Source organism: Sinocyclocheilus rhinocerous, unplaced genomic scaffold, assembly GCF_001515625.1.
Source record: "Sinocyclocheilus rhinocerous isolate Xijiao unplaced genomic scaffold, SAMN03320098_v1.1 scaffold273, whole genome shotgun sequence".
Lineage (NCBI taxonomy): Eukaryota > Metazoa > Chordata > Actinopteri > Cypriniformes > Cyprinidae > Sinocyclocheilus > Sinocyclocheilus rhinocerous.
Window position 1 is genome coordinate 2,125,384 of NW_015656360.1, and position 22,583 is coordinate 2,147,966.

The 22,583-nt window shown below is 39.7% G+C and overlaps 1 protein-coding gene across 1 annotated transcript; it reads left to right on the forward strand.

Annotated features, from left to right (window-relative positions):
- Positions 1-2,047: 2,047 nt before the first annotated feature.
- Positions 2,048-6,174, forward strand: LOC107720088 (polyserase-2). Its single transcript, XM_016527692.1, has 10 exons — positions 2,048-2,102; positions 2,597-2,617; positions 2,721-2,883; positions 3,077-3,348; positions 4,421-4,548; positions 4,644-4,869; positions 5,004-5,133; positions 5,225-5,469; positions 5,568-5,668; positions 5,809-6,174. Exons 1-10 carry the CDS (start codon positions 2,048-2,050, stop codon positions 6,079-6,081), a joined length of 1,614 nt encoding a protein of 537 aa, XP_016383178.1. The 3' UTR covers positions 6,082-6,174.
- The last annotated feature ends 16,409 nt before the right edge of the window (positions 6,175-22,583 follow it).

Sequence of the window (22,583 nt, forward strand, 5' to 3'; positions counted from 1 at the left end):
TTCACAGCCTACTAAAACATTTCACATATATGCATCTTCTAATGGTCTACAGTATGTGCATGTTCTGTATTCAAACTGAACAGGGAATGGTAAAGAATAAAGCTTTCAGTGCATTTTCAGGGTCTCAAAATGCAGAAATTTTGTCTGATGGTTAGACTTAGAAGTAAGAGATGCAAAATCAGCTCAGTATAAACAGCATGACCTATAGAAAAAAAGTTGATTGATATTCCTTAATATTTTTAGCGATATATAAACAATTCAATAACATAAATACTAATTGTATTTATTTATTTATTAGATTAATTATATATTATAATACATTTTAAATAAATAATTGGCATTTGGCAATGATAAATACTTGCTAAAGATAATGTGTTGAGATTTGCTTGTCTTTTGACAACTTCGTTTCTGTAGAAAAGGTGTAACTTGTTTGTCTAGCATGCCTGAAGGTAATTTTTTTTTCTTGTTCTTGTTATGACACCAAAACAAAAACATGAAACAAATCAAGTTGTGTCTTCAAATCTTTGTGTCAGGTGCAGTTTCACAGAGATAGAGATGATGGCTCCTTTTGTATCTTTTTTTAAGTTACTTGCACTTTAACATGCATAAAGGAAAACGGCTAAATAACTCAATTTTGTCATGGAGACAAAAGTAAATGTTTTATTTTAACAGTTATATTATAATGTGCAATGAATACTTGTGGCTGGTTAATATTTTTTAATTCTCCCTTAAATTGATGTCTACCGAAGATACACTGATTTGTTGGTGTTTGAATTTACTGTCAAAATGTATTGTCATACATTAGCACTGTCCATGTATACACTGGTTCCTGATGTATTCCTAATGTGCTCATTGTGCTCTAGTGAATGTGGATGGGTTAGGAAGCTCTTTGATTGATCAAAGCACAGATAATGCAATATGTGCAAAAAAAGACAGATCATGAGGAGTGTTTATTTGATATATTCCTCAATTATTGTCTGTTCATAAGTCCATTTTATTAAGAATGACCCTTGAACCTTGTTGTTATTTTCAAAAAATAAATAAATAAAGAAATAAATAAATAAATAAAATAAAAGGTTGAAAAAAAACACTTGAAACTTAATAATAAGCGACTGAAAGTATAAACCAAAACTTAAAAAACTAAGGAAGCCTTCCCTAGAGTAATAAATAAAATATTATGTCATATGTGAGCTTAAAAGAAGACAAATATGCACAATATATCAATAATATATTAAATTATCATTGTTACGTACTAAACGTTTTTGATGGCATGAAAGATTCATTTCTTGTCTTTTTCAGCATTGCACTTTTGTACACATACAAAGATCAAACTTTACAAACTTTTTTATAAACAGAACACACCTTGGAATCTCCTATTATGATGCTGCATAGTTTTATGCTGTTTGAAAAACTGTAAAGCCAGTTTCATTGTCAAACAAATATGTGAACATAAAGACTTGTTAATATCCACTGGAACTATTCCAAAGCAATGACATTTTCATAGTGTCTTTTTGCACTTGATATATTAATGTGCAGTACATTGTTATCAATATTGTGTTTAGAAAGCTATAAGAAATGGAGAGAAACAAACTACATTATTTAAAATATTGATCTAAAGGTAAAACTTCAAAATATGATCAAGTCAAAGAGTTAATTTTTAGTTATTAAGTTCTGAAGCAAATACATAAAACATACATACATGTACATAGGGTCCGTGTACGGTTTGATCATTTCATCTCCTGTTTGGAATGCAATAACGAGAAATGGAAAAATGGCTCGTTTATTCATAGCATAGTCAAAATGTCCTTTATGTAAAGTTCATATAGTTATTTCATGCTGAGAATCAAGTTTGTCCATGTAATATGACAGAATCTTTGTCTGAATATTTTTTTAAAAATTTTGTCATCTCCATTGTATAAGAGTTGTTGGTTTCATTGTGTAGGTGTGACCAGGGCAACTCAGGCTTCAGTGGAAACATCTGGAGAGGTGTGTTTACGTCAGGATCTAGGAGAGATATAAGTTCAGAGTCAGCAGTGAAATCAGAAAGATGAAGATGTTCTGGTCACTAAGTTTGGTCTTTGTGATCACTCTCCTAACCAAAGGTAAATGCCTTCATCTTTATATCATGTTCTTTATCAAATATGTTACTTGCTCCTGACAAAATTAATTAAATAATTAAAGAACCAAGACAAAAACACAATATACCGATTTTTTTTTTTACAAATTTTATTATTTATATTTATTATTACTTTTATGATCTGTCTATATGTATATATGTGCGTATATATATATATATATATATTGACCAGATGCTATCATTTTACTTCAGTTTATTTCATGTGGTGCTTAAAAATACATTAATTGTGCCAATTTCTAAATTATTCTGCAGAAAGATTTTCTCAAATAGGTCTTTTTTATTTTAATGGACATTACAATATTTTTCTTGCAATCCATATCTGAGATTACAAAGATTAGTAGGCAGATAATAGATCATAAGATAATGAGTCTCACATGTAGCTACTACCTCAGCTACTTGATGGATTTGGTGAATATCAGTTGTCTTTTTTCAAATTTGATCTTGTGTCATCTCCTCCAGGGTGTGACTGCCAATCTTTCGGTAAATATTTTTTCATCACATCACAATACTGAGTTACTGAGTAACATCTTAACCTTTTTCTGAGAGTGTCAGTGTAATGATCCTTTCCCTCTCTTGTTAAAAGCATGTGGCAGTGCGCCTCTCAATACAAAAATTGTGGGGGGAACGAATGCGTCTGCCGGCGCTTGGCCATGGCAAGCCAGCCTTCACATGTATGGGAGTCATTTCTGTGGTGGATCACTCATCAACAGTGAGTGGGTTCTGTCAGCAGCTAACTGCTTTCCAAGGTAACCCACATAAACACCTTTAATAACATGTTTCCTTCACCTTGATGAATATTATGATTGTAAACTTGGTCATTGTTCTAGAGAGAGAGAACAGATAGAGGAGGGAGAGTGAGAGGGAGAGGGAAAGAAAGGAGGGGTGAGGCATATTTGGAACATTCTCAAGACAGAGAGTGTTTTCTAACAGTTCTCTTAGTCACAGTCTCAATCCTACATCCTATACCGTGTACCTGGGTCAACAGAGTAAAAAACTAACCAATTCAAACGAGTTGTCCAGAAAAGTCTCTGAAATCATACTTCATCCAGATTACGACAACCTCCCTCATGACAATGACATGGCACTGCTGCATCTCTCCTCACCTGTGAACTTCACTAATTACATCCAACCAGTCTGTCTGGCAGCAGAGGGAAGCACATTCAACAGTGACACAATGTGGGTCACAGGTTGGGGAAATGCTAATTCAGGCGGTAAGAAGCAAGATATTTTTATGCTTGCCACCTGGTGCCAGATGCTTGAAGTCTGATTCGGGGCATGTCTATAAAATATACATCATCTATAGTTTAAGTTTGCTTTTATGGCCAAGTAAAACCATCATATATTTGACCATTTACAGTTCAAACTTTATCTCCATTGGACCGAATATCCTATGGGTAGCATTCTGACAACCCATGTTCAAGTCCTGGATAGTGGTGCTTTCACAATCCCATTCCCCTCTCTCTGTCCACTTCCTGGCAAAAAAAACAAACAACAACTTTATTTCCAAATACTGACAAATACTTACCAATTTGCCAATTTAATTAATTCCTCTTTTGCATAAAGTTAAACAATAGTTGACATTGGAATATCGCGCCATATAAGATGTATTGGCAAGAATGTATTGGCAATGTCCACTCAGCACCACACCAGTGGACACGTATGGTGACAGCGATTAAAACACTGGAGATTGCAAAGCCCTATTGCGCAATTGAAATATTTTTAAATATCAGAAGCATTAAATGAAACCAAATGCATTGTTTAAATCAGTGTTATTTAGTATCACTGAATATTTTTTGTAGCTTTTATTAATAGTTTGAATTAGTTTTTATTTTTAGAAGTTTTAGTAATTTGTAGTAAGTTTTTGTTTTTGAAATATGTCTGTATGGTTTTAATGTATTTTTATCCATTGATTTTATTCAAGACAACATTTTTTTTTTTTAAATGCAGAATTGAAAAGAGTTGGGTTTGGTTAAAGTTGTAACACAAAAGCATATATAATCTCCGAAACATTATTATGAGACTCTTGGTGAGAATCCATGGCAGAGTTATTATAGTCAACTAAAACAAATGTTTATTACTTTAAATAAAATAAAGTTTACTGAAATAATATAAAATTAATTTCATTTTTATTTAGTTCAAATTGAAAATGGAAGTAAAAGCTAAACAGTGTTTAAAAAAAAACTTTTTTTATTCTTTTTCTGGTATAAAGATCAGCATATTACTCAAATCTCTGCCTGTCTTTTGAGCATTAATGATGAGTTTTTCTCATTCACTGTTTCGCAGAACAACAAATCCTACAGGAGGTGGATGTGCCCGTGGTTGGAAACAGTAAGTGTAACTGCCTTTATGAAGAATTAATAACAGACAACATGATGTGCGCTGGACCGTTGGAAGGTGGAAAAGATTCTTGTCAGTATCGACAGTACATTGCTTGTACTATTTAATGCAATAATAACATTTTATACAATTTATATATACTAATATATATATATTCTCTTTTACTGTACAGGGTGACTCTGGAGGTCCAATGGTCATCAAACAGGGCTCTAAATGGATCCAGGCTGGCATTGTGAGTTTCGGTGAAGGTTGTGCTCAGCCTAATTTTCCTGGCGTGTACACCAGAGTGTCTAAGTACCAAAACTGGATCAATCAGCATGTCGGCTTGAATAATACGGGTTTCATCCATTATGCCTCCACTACTCCCGTTCACAATGAGGCCTGTCCTACTCAACGTATGTTTCTTAATATGACCATGACAAAGCAAAATGAAATTGTCCATCATTGAATTGGTCTTACAGCTTGCTTACACTTCCCCTTTAGCTGCCATTTACATTTACCTCTCCTCCTCTCTCGCTTTTCTCTCCAGCGCCATTGTGTGAAGGTTCTGCAGGTTTATGGCCATGGATGGCTAGTGTAACTTATAACAATTATTCGATGTGTGTAGGAACTTTGGTCTCTGACCAATTCGTCATGACCTCTGCTAGCTGCTTTGCCAGGTAATCATTTTAGGAAAACTTCATTTTATATGAAATCAGTTACCTAAAAACTGATAACTTGTGCCCTCACATTCAACATCTAATTTTTCAGATTCATGGGTACGAATGGATGGGCAGTCGTCCTCAACGTTGTCCAATGGGGATGCTCCAGCATGCCAGTGGAAGTTAATGTGACAAATGTCTTTTTCAATGATATTTTTGGCAACGGTGTAGCACTCCTGCAATTGTCTCATCCATTTAATCAAGTTGGCGATTTACCGGTTGACATGTATAGTCCAAGCTTTGGCCCTGGTACTCAATGTTCAGTAATTGGTTGGAGCCCAGCAGAAGTTATGTGTGAGTTTATATAATCACTTATTCAGACTTTCTTTGTCAATACATTCAATGACATCTTAAGTTTGTTTCTTTCTAATCTGTTTTTCTTTCCTCTTAAGTAAACCTACCTTTTCAGGAATTCCAGACCACCATTGTAAACTGCGATCCATCAGACACCACAGAGATCAACATCTGCACAGAGGGTTTGAACTTTCAGCAGGTATTTGCAGAGTCCTTTTCAGTCCTTCAGGCTTGTCGTTTGATTTCTCAGACTGAAACAGATTTGAGTTACTGCGTACAATTATAATGCTTCCTAGAAATGTACCACTGTATGTTTAGTATGACGTTTGTCTCATTCAGGACGATAACGGCAGTCCTCTGCTGTGTAAAATGGGCGAGATGTGGGTTCAGACTGGTATTCTGTCCATTCCCCCTGGCAGTGAGATCAGCCCATACTCCAACAGCACTTCATCCACAACAGTCTTCATCCAGACCTCTCCCTTCTCCTTCTTCCTGACTAACACTATCTACAATGTCCCATCTATTCTGGATGGGGCAGAGTCATTCTCGCCCCTCTCTCTCACCTACATCCTTCTGCTCTCTCTCCCAGCACTCCTCCAGGCCTTTTACTGAAGCAGCCATCTGTCACTTTATCAAAGAATAAACATATGCAGTACATTATATGGGACATTATAGTCTATTTGCTCTTGTATTAGATATATAGCTATATACATTTTTAATTTTATAAATAAAGTAAGTAAAGTGGAATCTTAAAACTTTGTATATTCCAAATAAAAAAAAAGTTTTGTTTCTCAATTTCTGTAACTCACACTCTCTGGTAAATGAACTCCAGAGTGTATTACACCTAAAATTATACAATTTAGATAAATTTGTGCTTATGTAAATCTGTCAGCACTGCTTTAAGTATGGGTGTCTAAGAAGTCAATGTATCGTCCATAATAAAGCTGTTCATTGTCCTGAAACCTGAAGAGTATTATCCATTTTTGAGCCATGGGTTCCCTCGGGAATTTCCTATGGGTTTTGAGAGATTAATGAGTACTGTAAGGTCTGTGGCTAACATGAAAATAAATTATTTTGTTAATAAATTATTAATTATTATTTTATTAATTAATGATGAATTATTTTATTAATACATTACAGTCATACCTTAACTGTGAATTTTGGAGCCACTTATTTTTATACAGTATACTTATAAACTCTGAATTTCTAGGCTCTCATGAATATTAGTAAATCCCAATAAGATATTTTCAAATATTAGTGCAAAAAAAATAAATCAGTGCAGTGATTACTTAAAGACACTGAGAGTAATAAACTAAATTATTCAAAATATACACATAAAAATAAAGCTTCTAGTTAAAACCAGAACACAAAAGAACCTTTATAAGTTCAGAATGAACTTTTTAAAACCTTCTACTATCTAGAAACGGTGGTACCAAGGTGGACCCAGGTTGTGGTACATGTCTCTTCTTGCTGTGAAATCTATAATGATTTTTATAAACTAACATAAGAATCATTTTTATATTGTTAGTAATATTTCAAAATGAATACTTATGGGACTGAAGCAACATAGTTTACTTGATTATCCATACATCATTTTTTTTTTAGAAATCATTTGAGTATGTTGATACAGGCATTTGAGGAATGTTTATCTGTTCATCTCTCAATCATCATTGTATTGCATAACATTATTTGAGTAGTCCATATGTGGGACTAAACGTCAACTTTTTGATTGATGATGACCTCATGACCTTTCGTGACCTCATCAGACTGATCAATTTTGAAGAGTGATGGGTCATAAATGAACTTTTAGGTGTATTTTTTAACTCTCACATCCGGTGGCATCTGCTGACCACATGTGGGGTATTCGGCTGCATTCCATCACAGGATGTGCTATGGTCTCTCCCCCTTCTCTCTCTCTCTATGGGGATGTGAGAAAGATATTGGTTGATTTTCAGGACAATATCAAAAATAAGTAAAACAATACTCAGAGACCAAAGCATATTGTGGGCCTCGCCATGTTCTCGCTCTCTCACACACACACACACACACACACACACATACATATTCAAACGTCCGAGTAAAAGGGTCTTATTCTCTTCTTTTAAATGCAATGAGTACAAATAAATTATGGGATTACCAAAGACTGTAGAATACCCAAGACGTGTCTACTATAGTTTTGAATGGGGGAAAATGCAACGCTTAACATGGCCGCTCAATCGCAGGAAGCCCCGCCTTCTGAATGTAATGCTGCGTTCCAGGCAGGTTTTTGAACCCGTAAGTCACGACTTCAAACCACGACTCACGACTTCGTAGCGTTCCAGGCAAGTCACACCAAACTGCCTGAGCGCAAGGAATTGTGGTAGCTAGATGTTAACAAACTTCTAGAATTAAACAGATTATTTTGTTATACAAGTATGTAATTTGCACTACCCCCTGTATAGGCTCTGTGCACAGCTGCAGTCTTGACAGAAAGGGGCTGCCATTGTTGTTTCGCGGGCTATGTGACGTCAGAGCGCGGAACTGGGAGTACATCGATCTAGTACGAGTTCACAGGTGGGAAGTCACGGGTTTGACTGCCATTCCAGTGCACTTTCACGTGTAGAAGTTTGGAAAAACACGGGTTACGGGTTGCCTGGAACGCGGCATAAGAGCCCGTCGCTAATCAGTAAAGTCAGCGCATCACTGCAGCTGCCGTTAGAAGCGTCCCGGTTGCTATAGAAACAGTCAGCGTTCTGAGACGTGCGCTTAGGACTGCGCATGCGCACTGGCTAATCTAGCCTGAAAAAATACGCTTTTTATAACGCTATTTGAGCAAAAGAAACTAGATTTATGACACAGTTGTTGTCAGATTTCATTGGTGATTTCAAATATGAAATTTAATCGTAAGCTTATTGAACAGTTTGGGAGAATTTAATGTTTCCCCATACAAAGTGATAGGAGCTGCACTTGCATGTCCAAGAGGCGTTTCAAAGATGGCCGCCGAGTGACATGACTTGCCTTAAAGGGACTTTGGGATTACACATGATATAAAGCAAAGCAAAACATTTACACAAGTTTTAGGCGTCACTAAAAATATAAAAACGTCTTACGTTTTTCCAGGAGTGGGAAAAAGACTTTGTCATGTAAGAAAAATTTATTGATCGAATGTAATGAGGAACCAGCAACATCAAAATAAGTAAAGGGAAAAAATATTTTAACAGGCCAAAAGATAAGGGATATTTTGGACCCTAACATGTCCGGACATGTCAAATTTCCATGTTTTATGGAGGTTTTCCATAGACATAATTCAATTCAATTCACATTTATTTGTATGGCACTTTTCACGACACAAATTGTTGCAAAGCAGCTTCACAGAAAATTAAAGTTTCTACATTATATGTAGAAACTTTTACATTTATATTTACATTATATTAATGAATTTTATATTGTATCATCCCCTAAACCTACCCATCACAGTAAACTTTCTGCATTTTTATATTTTCAAAAACATCATTTAGTATAATTTATAATTTAAAAATCTGTTATGATCATGGGGACAAATTTTGCTCAGGCCAATCATTTAATGTATTACTACACAACAAGGAACCCCCCCCCCACACACACTCACACACACATTCAAAAAAGAAGTGGACGACTTGTCCGAAGAATCCTCCGTGACCTGTTTAAATGAAGATGAATGGATGGAGTAGAACGTCCTTAAATGTGATGTTTGCTTGCTTAATGACGGTGTTTGTTCCCGTTGTCTGTGATTGAATGTATTCATTAGGCTTGATGCGCCCACAGACGTCTCTAGCAGCAAAACACAAAGGCCTTTGACCATCTTTGCTGCACGTTAATGGAATCCGATCTACATTAAAGGTCGAGAAACCGAGAACAGCATCAAACTTTATGTAATGGAATCGCTTTAGGCTCCGGTTTCCTTGCTCAGTGCCCTTTGCTTGTATTCATTAATGCTATAAATGAAAAAATACAACATTAGGGGAGAGAAGTGTTCAATTTAGAACAACATGAAAGATAATGAAGAATTATCTGAGCAACCGCACCATTGCGAGGCATGGATTAGTTTGATTTACTTTTATATTTCATTCAACCAAATGAGCTTACATAATAAGCTATATTTCCCCACTGTTGCTGAGTACAGACCTTGCACAAAATACTCTGTTTATACAAAGTAACTAAATGATAAAATGCAAACCACAGCACCACTGCAACTGTCTGAGTGTAGAAACATAGTTCCATAGCTGGATAATATATACAAACAAATCAAGAAATACTTGATATGTCTCTATTTATTATTCTTATGTTTTCAGCCATGGAACTCTGATGATGATGATGATAGTGTTTACCTTCACACCACAGTATATTATAACATAATCATGAGAAGTAAGAGTTTTGGTTTGGATAAATTGGCTTGTCAAATCAAGGTCTTCTCAACAAAGGCCACTCTTAAGGATTTTTCAGTGTGGTGGCTGCAGCTGAAATTTGCTGTTGTAACACAATGTCCAAGGATGTCTTCGGTTAACATGGAATATATACTTTTTTAGAAGACATGTCTATATAGTAAAAAAATGAACTCAAACATAACCAAAAGGGTAGTATGATCTGCATAAACATCTAATCTAAGGCCTAATTCATACAATTTAATTCAATTCAATTCAATTCAACGCTTATTTGTATAGCACTTTTCACGATACAAATCATTGCAAAGCAGCTTCACAGAAAATTTAAGTTTCTACATTATATTAAGAAACTTTTATATGTATATTTACATTATATTAATGAATTTTATATTGTATCATCCCCTAAACCTACCCATCACAGTAAACTTTCTGCATTTTTATATTTTCAAAAACATCATTTAGTATAATTTATAATTTAAAAATCTGTTATGATCATGGGGACAAATTTTGCTCAGGCCAATCATTTAATGTATTACTACACAACAAGGAACCCCCCCCCCACACACACACACACACACACACATGTTAGTTTTTATGTTTTCTGGGGACACTCCATAGGTGTAATGATATTTTATTTACAGTACTAACTGTACACCGATCCATCAAACAAAACTTTCTGCATATTTACATTTTTAATAAAACATTGTTTAGTATGCTTGTAAGTATTTTAATTATGAGGACTCAAGAAATATACTCATAACCCACATTTACGTAGTTATATCAGTGTAATACCCATGTCATTATACAAATTTGTGTCCTGATAAATCATATAAACAAGCACACACATACATAAACATTTCAAGCTAAAAAGAGACTTTTCTCTATTTTAAAGTATATGGCAATAAATAAAATATATAATTATATATGACTGCATAATAAACATGTAACTAAAGCAAAGCAAATAATTTATCATACATTTTAAACATTTATTTAAGATTATTGAACTTATAAAACACATCATTCTCTTCTTTTAAAGAAGATGGTAGAAAAAAGAAAATGTGATTATATATATATATATATAACATGCTGTATAAAAATACAAATTTACTATAGTTTTAAGTGACAATAAAAATATAAAAATGCTTTACATTTTTCTGGGAGCAATGATGTCCATTCCGTGAATGTAAGGTTTACAAAAACAATTATTATTATTATGTTGAAATATAAACAAAACCCCCAGGTCCTCCCTGTTATGGAAGGAGACTCACACAGAGGATTAGAAAACACAAGGGTAGTTTATTTTCAGCAAATGAAGGTAATGGCAGGTGAGTTTTTAAGTCAATGTTCTTTGGGAAGATGAGGAATGTAACACAGTATCTGGTTTTCGCAGGAGATCGTGGAAGGGAGACAGAGGACAGCACACGTCATTATACAAATTTGTGTCCTGATAAATCATATAAACAAGCACACACATACATAAACATTTCAAGCTAAAAAGAGACTTTTCTCTATTTTAAAGTATATGGCAATAAATAAAATATATAATTATATATGACTGCATAATAAACATGTAACTAAAGCAAAGCAAATAATTTATCATACATTTTAAACATTTATTTAAGATTATTGAACTTATAAAACACATCATTCTCTTCTTTTAAAGAAGATGGTAGAAAAAAGAAAATGTGATTATATATATATATATAACATGCTGTATAAAAATACAAATTTACTATAGTTTTAAGTGACAATAAAAATATAAAAATGCTTTACATTTTTCTGGGAGCAATGATGTCCATTCCGTGAATGTAAGGTTTACAAAAACAATTATTATTATTATGTTGAAATATAAACAAAACCCCCAGGTCCTCCCTGTTATGGAAGGAGACTCACACAGAGGATTAGAAAACACAAGGGTAGTTTATTTTCAGCAAATGAAGGTAATGGCAGGTGAGTTTTTAAGTCAATGTTCTTTGGGAAGATGAGGAATGTAACACAGTATCTGGTTTTCGCAGGAGATCGTGGAAGGGAGACAGAGGACAGCACACACCTCAGATGTCGAGTATACATAGAATCCACGGAGATGATAACTGGAACGAACTAGGGAACGGAATACAGGAGAACACACTGGAGGAAACACAGGAGGTAAGTATAACAGGCAGGTAGGTCTTTCAATGTATCTCACAGATAGCATAGAGAGAGTCCACTTCGTAGAAACGAGACCGGACACTGGAGTGAAGTGAGGTGTGTGCTTTTGTATGGGTGATGATGAGATTGCCAATTAGCAACAGGTGCGTGCGATCAGTATTCAGGGGATGGTGTTTGTTGTGATTGGGTGGTGGCTGAGCCTGGCCGATCTGTGACAGTACCCCCTCCTCCACGGCCCGCTCCTGAGGGCCGAAAACCCCGACGTCGTGGTGGCCTACCTCTTTCTCGGGGCCCAGGGCGATCTGGATGAGTGGAGTGAAAGGCTTCCAGCAGCGTGGGATCGAGGATGTCAACTCTGGGAACCCAAGAACGTTCCTCTGGCCCATAACCTTCCCAGTCCACAAGATATTCTAAAAGACCACCACGGCGCCGGGAGTCCAAGATCTCGTCGACCTTGTAGATGGTTCCGTCTTCCTGTATTAACGGAAGAGGGGGTTCTTCCATCGGGCCAGGCTCTGTGGAGATAAAAACAGGAGGATGGTGAGGTTTAAGCAGTGATACGTGGAAGGAAGAGTGAATCTTGTATTGTGAGGGAAGCTGGAATTGGTATGTGACAGGATTTATCTGTTTGAGGATGGTGAAGGGACCAACATATCTGGGACTGAGCTTCTTGCAGGGCAGGCGCATCCTGATGTCCCGTGTTGACAGCCATACCTTCTAACCGGGTAGGTAAGATGGAGTCTCAGCCCTTCGAAGGTCTGCTGTCGTCTTGCTTCTGCGCACTGCCCGCTGAAGCTGATGGTGAGCTGCGTCCCAGACCCTATTCGTAACAGCCTTGGACGAACCTTCTCACATCCCTGGCCATATTGGGCCACCAGAAGCGATCTTTCAGCAGCGAGATGGTGCTGTTGGCCCCTGGGTGGCCAGTGCCCAGAGAAGTGTGAACAGATTGAATCAGGGGAGTGTGTTGTGCTATGGTGACATACTGTACTCCTTGTGGACAGCCCGGCGGAGTGGTAGTTGAAGCATTGGCGGAGGTAGCTGGATTATTGTTCCATTGGATGGGGCTTACGATGATTTCCTTGGAGAGAATGGATTCTGGCTCCTCACTGAACTCTTCAGGAGCATGAAGACGAGAGAGAGTGTCCACTTTCACATTTTTTGGGCCTGGACGATAGGAAATGGTAAAATTGAATCTAGTGAAAAAGAGCGCCCATCTTGCCTGGCGAGGATTGAGTCTCTTGGCGTCTCGCAGATATTGCAGGTTCTTATGGTCAGTGAGGACACTGAATGGATGATGTGCTCCCTCCAACCAATGCCTCCATTCCTCCAGGGCTAACTTGATAGCAAGGAGTTCCCTGTTGCCGATATCGTAATTTTTCTCCGCCGGGCTGAGTTTACGAGAGAAGAAGGCACATGGATGGAGTTTGGCTGGAGTCCCCTGCTGTTGTGAAAGCACCGCTCCTACTCCCGTAGTGGAGGCGTCCACCTCCACCACGAAGGGCTTGTTGGGGCCTGAATTGATGAGGAGCAGTGCAGAGGTGAAAGCTTTCTTCAGGGCTTCAAAGGCTTAAGTGGCAGCTGGTGACCAGGACAAGCTTATTACTGTTGACTGCACATTGATATCTAGAAGAAATAAGAGTGCTTATTGGCATTTTAATGTAAAGTTGTTGCAAGATAGAAGTTTTTGTGAATCCTTTGGACATTTATGGGAGACATGAAAAAGTGAAAAAACTCGATATGAAAATGTAATTCTTTGGTGGGAAATTGGTAAAACACATATAAGGGAATTTTGTTGTCAATATAAGTATTATTCAACTTTGTGTTTAAAACGGACTTTGGAGTGTCTTGAAAAAGAAATTCTAATCATTGAAGGGAACATGATGAGACAACCTTCTGTTAATTTACAAGAGTGGTCTGACAAAAAGTCAAAGTTGAGTTCCATTCTAAATGAGAAGGTCAAAGGTGCTCTTGTGAGAAGTAGGTTTTTATCAGTAAAAGATATGGATGGTCCTACCTCATTCTTTTTTAACTTGGAGCACAAAAGTGTACAAGAAAAAAAGATGTTCGTGCAATTTGTTACCAAAATTTTTTTAAGTAAATCTCAGATACAGAGCACTTCAGTGCACAGGTAGGGGAGGAGTGTCCTTTCTGTGGGCAAACAGAAACTGTTTTTCATCTATTTTTTTTTACTGTGGTAGACTTTAAGCTTTGCTGTCTCAATTAGAAGAATGGTGTAGCATTTTAGGAGATTTTTTTCACCTGCAATTTTTATTTATGGTCCTAAGTATAACAAAAATAAAAAGCAGAACCACGTGATGATTAACTTTTTGTTTGGGCAGGCAAAAATGGCAATCTGGCTATCACGTAAAGGTAAATTAAATGGTATGGGGTCAACTGATGAAGTTTCAATTTTAAAGGGTTTAATAAAATCAAGGTTAAAGGTGGAATATGCTTATTATCAATTGGTTAAAGATATCGAGACTTTTAACTATACTTGGGGGGTGAACAAGTGTTTGTGTGAAACTGACATTGATGGTTCTTTGCAAATTTATGTTTAATTGTATTTTATTGAGATGTTTTTGGTTTGGTTTTAAACTTGTTGTTTATTTTATTATGTAATGGTGGGTATTTTGTGTAGCTCTTATGTAATTATGTAATTTTTTAAAGGAAAATGGCGATGACCTCCTCCAGAGGACCTGGTGTGGGACGGTCAGGCTAGAAGAAGGAGGATTCAGCCCCGTCTGATGGTCTAGATGTTATAAATACAGTGAGGGAGAGCACAGTCCAGACTGATGTCCTGCTCCACAGTACAGGATAGAGCGCCACCGTGTGGTCGCTGGGTGTCAGTGCTGTCTCATAATCAGCTCGTTCGGCTTCATTGCTTCACATCGATGCAGTTACAATACAGTTAGGTTTCATTATCAATATTGCAAGCGGATGTCAATGAAATTCGCACTGTTAATCTTTATATAAAAATAGTTATTTCCGTGATCAAGATCGACTGTAATTGGTCCATTTAAATAATGGAAGATATACATATTCTATATTTTTACTGAATAATGTTTTCATTTTTGGGAACTTTTATATTCATAAATGTAAGTGCCTTAAAACAAAACAACATTGTTTTCTGTTTTTTATCTTGTTTTATTTCAATTTAGTGTTGTGCTCTGTTCTTTTGGATCTTCTTAAGATTTTGTACTGCCTTATTGTATTTGTGTTTTCCTGCACAATGTGAACTTGCCTCAAGAATCAGTTCACTTACAAAATAAAAGTTCTGGAAGTGAATCATGTAGAGAGCCCTTTGAAGCTGCATTGAAACTGCAATTTGACCTTCAAACCGTTGACCACAATTTTGGTCTATTATATGGAGAAAAATCCTTAGAAAGTTTCTCGAAAACCTTAATTTCTTTGCGACTGATAACATGATAACGTCTTGGATGGCATGGGGGTGAGTAAATTATCAGTAAATTTTTATTCTTGAAGTGAAGTAGTTCACCCAAAAATGAAAATTCTGTCATTAATTACTCACCCTCATGTCCTTTCAAACCCGTAAGACCTTCGTTCATCTTCGGAACACAAATTAAAATATTTTTGACCCTGCATAGACAGCAATACAACTGAAATGTTCCCAAGACCAGAAACGTAGCAAGGAGATCTGTAAAATAATCCATGTGACATCAGGGGTTCAACCGTAATTTTACGAAGCTACGAGAATAATTTTTGTGCGCAAAAGAAAAAAAAAAAAAGACTTTATTCAACAATTCGTCTCCTCCGCGTCACCCTGTAGCGCCATTTTGGAGAGTATCCACTGCACGTAAACAGCGTATGCTGTTCTGTGTCAGCTGCGTCAAACTGTTTGAATCCCTTTGACCTAAACTATTTACTTGAAGAACTAAGATTTTAAATTAATCCATTTAATCCCATTTAAATTAAGGTTTTAATTTATAAAGCTCTTAAAATGTTACTGACTGGTGTTTTAGTGAATATGGAATATGGAAAATGGAATCTGGAATCTGCAAATATGGAAAAAATAAAGGGTCTCAATTAAATATGTGCGGTGTCACATGGTTAGTGTAAATTGTTACATGACCAGAGCAGTTTACTTCCTGTTTGCACCATGAGAAGATGATGGCTGCATCAAAGCTCCAAAACAAAAGGCTAGTAAAGTACGTTAACATAAAGATATGACAGAGATTTTTGGTACATGTTATCTTTAAGGTATCTAGCATTAATATATGAATTCACAATAATTCACAATAATTGTTGAGTGTGGTCATAGAATGAGTAATCATGTTGATGGCAATGATTGTGACCGGTGGCGGTGGGATAACAGTGCATTTAGGTATTGTGTACTGTCCAGTCTAGGGTTGGAGAGATCGATGACAAAAGATAAAACTGAAATAATAAGTAGCCTAACGACAGTTCCTCCCCTCCTGTCTCAGCTCACAATAACCACAAAGTTTTTGACTCGTAAGGCTTTTCTTTATTTTCTTCGTAAACCAATAATTAACAGAAGCATCTCTTCGGAAGGGGTTTCAGGCCAAAACAACAAACAAAAGGAGAACTAAGTTTTTAGAAAAGATTAACTTGCCTAACAAAGAAAATTACAAATAAAACACAACAACCTGCCCTAGCTCCCCAACTAAACATAAACAGGAGAAAACGCTCCGGTTACTGACGTAACCTCGGTTCCCTGAGATAAGGGAACGAGCGTTGTGTATGGGGAAACTCCTGTTTACACTGATACTGAAGCCTGATTTGTTCACGTTTGTGTAGCTGCACAAACCAATGGTGCTCTAGCCCACTAGAATGGGCGGAGCCAACCCCTATATAAGTCGGCTCAGAGCGCCATTTCATCAGAATCATTAGACTGAAGCGACAGTCATCGATTCGCGTGCAGCTTGTAGCACGGCAAGTGATACAACGCTCGTTCGCTTATGTCAGGGAACCGAGGTTACTTCAGTAACCGGAGCGTTCCCTTTCGAACATTTTCTCATGTTGTGTATTGGGAACGCATCCAATCACGTCATGCTAAGAGCAGATATAGAACTACCCGCTCTGCGAGCCCAATCTAGGAGCACTTAATTAAGGACTCCAAAGAACATGAGCCAAACTGAGTCCCAAGCACTGCTGAGGACTACAGATATAACTAATAACCTAATAACTAATAATAAATAAAGTGATAAAGTGAGCCCTCACCCCTATGGGGCATTGCAAGCCTTCTGAGGCATAAGCCAAGGCTATAGCATTTACTATCCAGCAGGAAAGTCTTTGCTTCGTAACCGGCAGCCCTTTACGGCGGCCTCCAAAGCAGACAAACAGGGCCCTCACTGGGCAGAGTGGATTGGGACCCTGCTCACCGTCTGCAGCGGGGAGCGCTAGAAGGGTAATAACCTGGGCTCTAAACGGAGTTGAGAGCAACTTAGGTACATAACTGTGTCTTGGTTTGAGGACGACCTTACAGTCATTAGGCCCAAACTCCAGACAGGAAGCACTGACTGACAGTGCCTGCAAGTCACCCACTCACTTGACCGACGCTAATGCCAAAAAGAGGGCAGTCTTAAGCGACATGGGCCGCAAGTCTGCCGAATGGAGCGGCTCAAAAGGCTGGCCCTTTAGGGCCCTCAGGACTATGGATAAGTCCCAGGTCAGCACGGTCTGAGGGCGAGCAGGATACAATCTCTGGGCGCCCTTCAAGAACTTAATGACCAAGTCGTTTCAGCCGACTGACTGGCCAGCTTCGAGGGAATGATTCGTTGCGATAGCTGCCACATAAACTTTGAGCGTGGAAGGGGCACACCCGTTATCCAGAAGCTCTTGTAAAAAGGACAGCACGTGGGATACGTCACAAGATACCGGGTCCAGGCTTCGTGCTTCGGCTTCACTGAAGACTGACCATTTAAGAGCGTAGAGCCGTCTCGTAGACGATGCTCTAGCCTCCAAAATGGTGTTGCTCACTCTCGTTGAGAGCCGCAAAGGCTCCCGTCGAGGTTCCAGACATGAAGGCTCCACAGCTCCGGCCGGGGGTGCCAAATCATGCCCTTCGCCTGTGAGAGAAGATGCCTCCGTAACGGTATCGGCCACGGGGCAGCTGCTAACAGCTGCATTAACTCGGGGAACCAAGTTTGGTTCCTCCAAAGTGGGGCCACCAGGAGGATTGAGCAACCGACTTCCCTGACCCGCCTGATGACATGAGAAAGCTGGGCAATCGGGGGGAAGGCATACAGGTGAGAGCTGGGCCAGTCATGGGCCAGCGCATCCCGCTGTATGGAGAAATAGATTGGGCAGTGAGAGTTGTCTTCTGAGGCGAAGAGGTCGACCTCTGCCCTCCAGAAGACAGACCAGATTTTCTGAACCGTCAGAGGATGTAGTGTCCATTCTCCCAGAGCCACATTGCCTCTGGAGAGCGCGTCTGTGCCAAGGTTCAGACTGCCCGACACATGAACTGGTCTGATAGAGAGGAGTCTGCTCTGTGCCCAAAGCAGGAGGCGTCGAGCCATCCTGTAAAGGGAGCGTGACCTTAGACCGCCTTGGTGGTTGTTATAGGCTACCACCGTCATGTTGTCCGACCGGACCAGGACGTGTTGCCCCTTTAAGGCTGGCAGGAAGGTATTCAGGGCCAGAAAAACCACCATTTCGAGGCAGTTGATGTGAAGGCACCGCTCGTAGGTCGACCAGGAGCCGGAAGCCGGACAACCCTCTAACGGAGCGCCCCAACCCGTGTTGGAGGAGTCCGTAGTACCCACCTTCCTTCTGGAGGTCAGTCCCAACTGAACGCCTGGTTGAAACAGGCGAGAAGTCGTCCAAGAGGCCACAGCCTCGATACAGCGATGGGTTACCCTGACATAAAACCGGCCCAGCCACCAGGCATGGGACGGGACATGGGCTTTGAGCCAATATTGGAGAAACCGCATGTGAAGCAGGCCTAGAGGGATCACAGAGGAGGCGGCCGCCATTAGGCCGAGCGTTCTCTGGAAAGTTCTGAGGGGACGCAAATTCCCCGGCTTGAAAGATGCCGCCAGTCATTGAATAGTCAGGGACCGTTCCGGCATAAGCCAAGCCCGCATTCAGGTCGAGTCTATAACTCAACCTGAGTTATAGTAGGCATGGGCCGATTACCAGTTTCAAGGTATACCGCAATTTGAAAATTTCACTGTTTCAAAACCACTAACAGCTGAAGACGGATGCACAGAGAAAAATACCATAGCAGGCAGATCACTCACTGTTCATGATGCACGAACTATTGGAAGAAAATCCTAAATATTGATTTGGGGGTTTATATGAATGTGTTTCTGAGGGGAACTGACTGTCTTCAGAAAAGTTTAAATGGTATTTTCATTTCATCTCGTCTCTGTATAATTCATATATTAAAACACTGCTTTGCTTACAGCGGTAACCAAGGAAACGCTGTATCTGCTGTTCCATGAGCGCCTCCTGCTGTCAGAGAGTGAATCTGCGTCTCATTCAGAGCTTCTGCTGTTTGTTTTTCATTCAGGCATGTAGTAGAATTTCACAAAGCTAGTCAGAACATTCTGTTTTTGCTTCAAATTGAATAATTATTCAATCAAATTATGTATATTAAATTATTTAGCTAAATGATATGAAATAAATTAAATGATATGTATATGAATTATATAACTAAAATTAAATAACTGTAATTACAGATTTAGGTTAAATAAAGATGTCAGTCTTTATTTTTCGTTTTAGGGCAGCAGTAGCTTTAGCAGCATATCAAATATCCACATCAAAAGCTGCAGGACAGCCCACAATATAGCAAACATTTCAGAAACAAATCAAAGAAAAAATAAACAAATACTACTGTTCCAAATATTCTGTATGTTACTCAAAAATAAAATATATTGTATTGAGTCTAAAATTTTTTTTTTTTTTAACACAGACATTTAAAATTAACACAGCTGTAACAACAATACCGTGATACCGTGAAACCGTGATATTTTTGCTTAAGGTTATCATACCGTCAAAATCTCATACTGTCTTATGCCTAGTCCCCAGAAAGACCGCTCGCTGTCTGGGGAACAACTGACTCTTGTGTGGGTTGATTTTCAACCCAAGGCGCTCCAGATGGCTGATCAGCAGCGATCTGTGCGCAATTAGTTCCCGTTCTGTTCTGGCTAAAACCAGCCAATCGTCGAGGTAATTAAGAACGCGGATTCCCACCTGTCTTAGAGGGGAAAGAGCCGCGTCGATGCACTTGTAAAAGTGCGAGGGGCCAGAGACAGTCCAAATGGTAGGACTGTTTACTGATAGGCCACTCCCTCGAACGCGAATCTCAAGAACAGTCTGTGGTGGGGGGTTATGTGGATGTGAACGTACGCATCTTTCAGATCCACTGTCAGAAACCAGTCCTCGGAACCAGTCGCGTAGCTACAGGTGGGCCTGGGCCCACCCACCTGTCAGTCAGGCCCACCCAGTCAGTTGCTTCACAAGGTAGCCTAATCATTGTGAATTCTGTTGCAATAATCACAATACTTGACCTATAAAAAATAAATTGTGTTGTTTCTTAATTCTTGTTTGCCATATAATGAAGATAAGTTTGCAAACAGCCCCTTGCCGCTTAGCTACAGCAGAGATCGTTGGATGCCGTTATACATGCCTTTGTCCATATTAGGGTTTTCCTGGCACGTCACGTTACTTCTATGAATCCGTTTTGTACTTTCTGCGCGAGAGCGCCCTCCGGCTTCGAGTATGAATGAAACGTCCCTCGCGTATTCTACACTCAAGCAGCTGAACAGCTCTGCGAGTGCTAACGTTAATTCACCTATTTCTCCATCACCAGCAGCGCTCCATTCTCCAGCGTCTACCTCCCCTACACGCCAATGTACAGGTACATGAATCTACATTTTCCTACTATGTAGTTGCCTAGTCACTGTTGTTTATTTCGTTTATGTGGCCGCTGAGCCAGACTATGACCAAGCATGGTTACATACTGTCCACCACTGTACTACTAGCTACTGTCCTGCTGATTTGATGCTGTCCGTCTGTCAGATGCGCGCGCGTGTGTGTGTGTGTGGCCACCGTACTCATGCTGTTCTTATCGTTATGTTCTTATCACTGCTTATAATGACATACAGGCTTATGCTTTGATTAAACGGTGATGTGTATTCAAGCAGGTGTAACTGTTAGTTGTGTTGGTCTATTTTGATTACAGATGCATTTTAGGCTAGGCCCACCCAAGTTTCTCTGGGCCCACCCACATTGTAATTCCTGGCTATGCTAGTGCTCGGAACAAACCTGCGCGAGGATCTGTTTCAAAGTTAACATTCTGAATGGCTGTCTCATAAGAGAGCGATTCAGAAGTCTGAGATCTAGAATTGGTCTCAACCCGCCATCTTTTTTCGACACGAGGAAGTAACGGCTGAAAAAGCCTGACTTGCTGTTCGTCAGAGGGACCATTTGTGTGGGCAGGGAATTTGCATTCGTCGGTGTGAGAGGGTGTTTGGGCATGCACTGATTTTGCAGGACATGCCCGGGTTGAAAAATGTCTCCATCGCTCAGATGTGCTCGGAGGGATGGAGAATGAGCGTGAGCTTACTTCGAGAGCGTTCCGGCCGAGGCGAGAACCGATCCTCTCCTCTTCATCTCTGCAGGCAGATCAGGACGGCTTCTGCGGCTCAGGGTCCAGCACTACACGGGGACGGGGACCTTGGGGCTTTGGAAACGCGTAGCGTTTAGTCATCCGGGAGCGCTGCTCGAGCCCAGGCTCAGATTCTGCCGATGCTGAGGAAGCGTTGGCTTAGCAGGCTGCTGAGTGGAAGGGATCTTCTGGTGGCTTGGGGCCGCAGCGCTGGAGCACTTGCGACGTCTTCTGTGCCTCTGTAAAACGCTCAGCAAACCCATCCACAGCTGGGCCGAATAGCCCCTTCGGCGAAACCGGCGAGTCGAGGAAGGCCATTTTCTCAGCGTCCCTGATCTCTGTGAGTTTCAGCCATAGGTGGAGGACCTGGAGGACCGCCATTGAATGCAGCGCCGAGCTGGCCTGGCCAGCCGCTGCATATGCTTTATTGGCCAGGGCTGAGGTAGTCCTGCAGGGCTTCGCTGGATGTGCTGCGCGGGCTTTTAGACCGAGGACGAATGGCAGACACAGGTGGGCGGCGACCGCCTCTTCCAGAGGGGGAAGTCCACTGTATCCTTTCTCTTCAGCGCTGTCAACGGTGGTGAGAGCAGCTGAAGAGGATGAGCTCACACGTGCCAAATAGGGGGCGCGCCACGTCTTGGTCAGTTCAGTGCAGTTCTTCATGAACTGCAGGCAAGAACAGAGCAGGCTGCTGGTGTGAAGATCGCTGACGGTGTCCTTTCAGGAACCACTCGTCGAGCAGGCCATGGGCAGGCTCAACCGGGGCCGACCACTCCAAGCCGATATCCTCCACCGCCTTAGAAAGAAGAAAACGTATAGAAAGAAGTAAAGAAAGATATAAATGACTTGAAATTCTCACTGAATCACTGCAGTTTGGTAAGGGATCTCTGCTACACAATTAGGAGAAAGCAGTTCTTACACAAACTGACTAGTGATGTGCCATTTGAACCGAGGCATCGGAGCTGGTG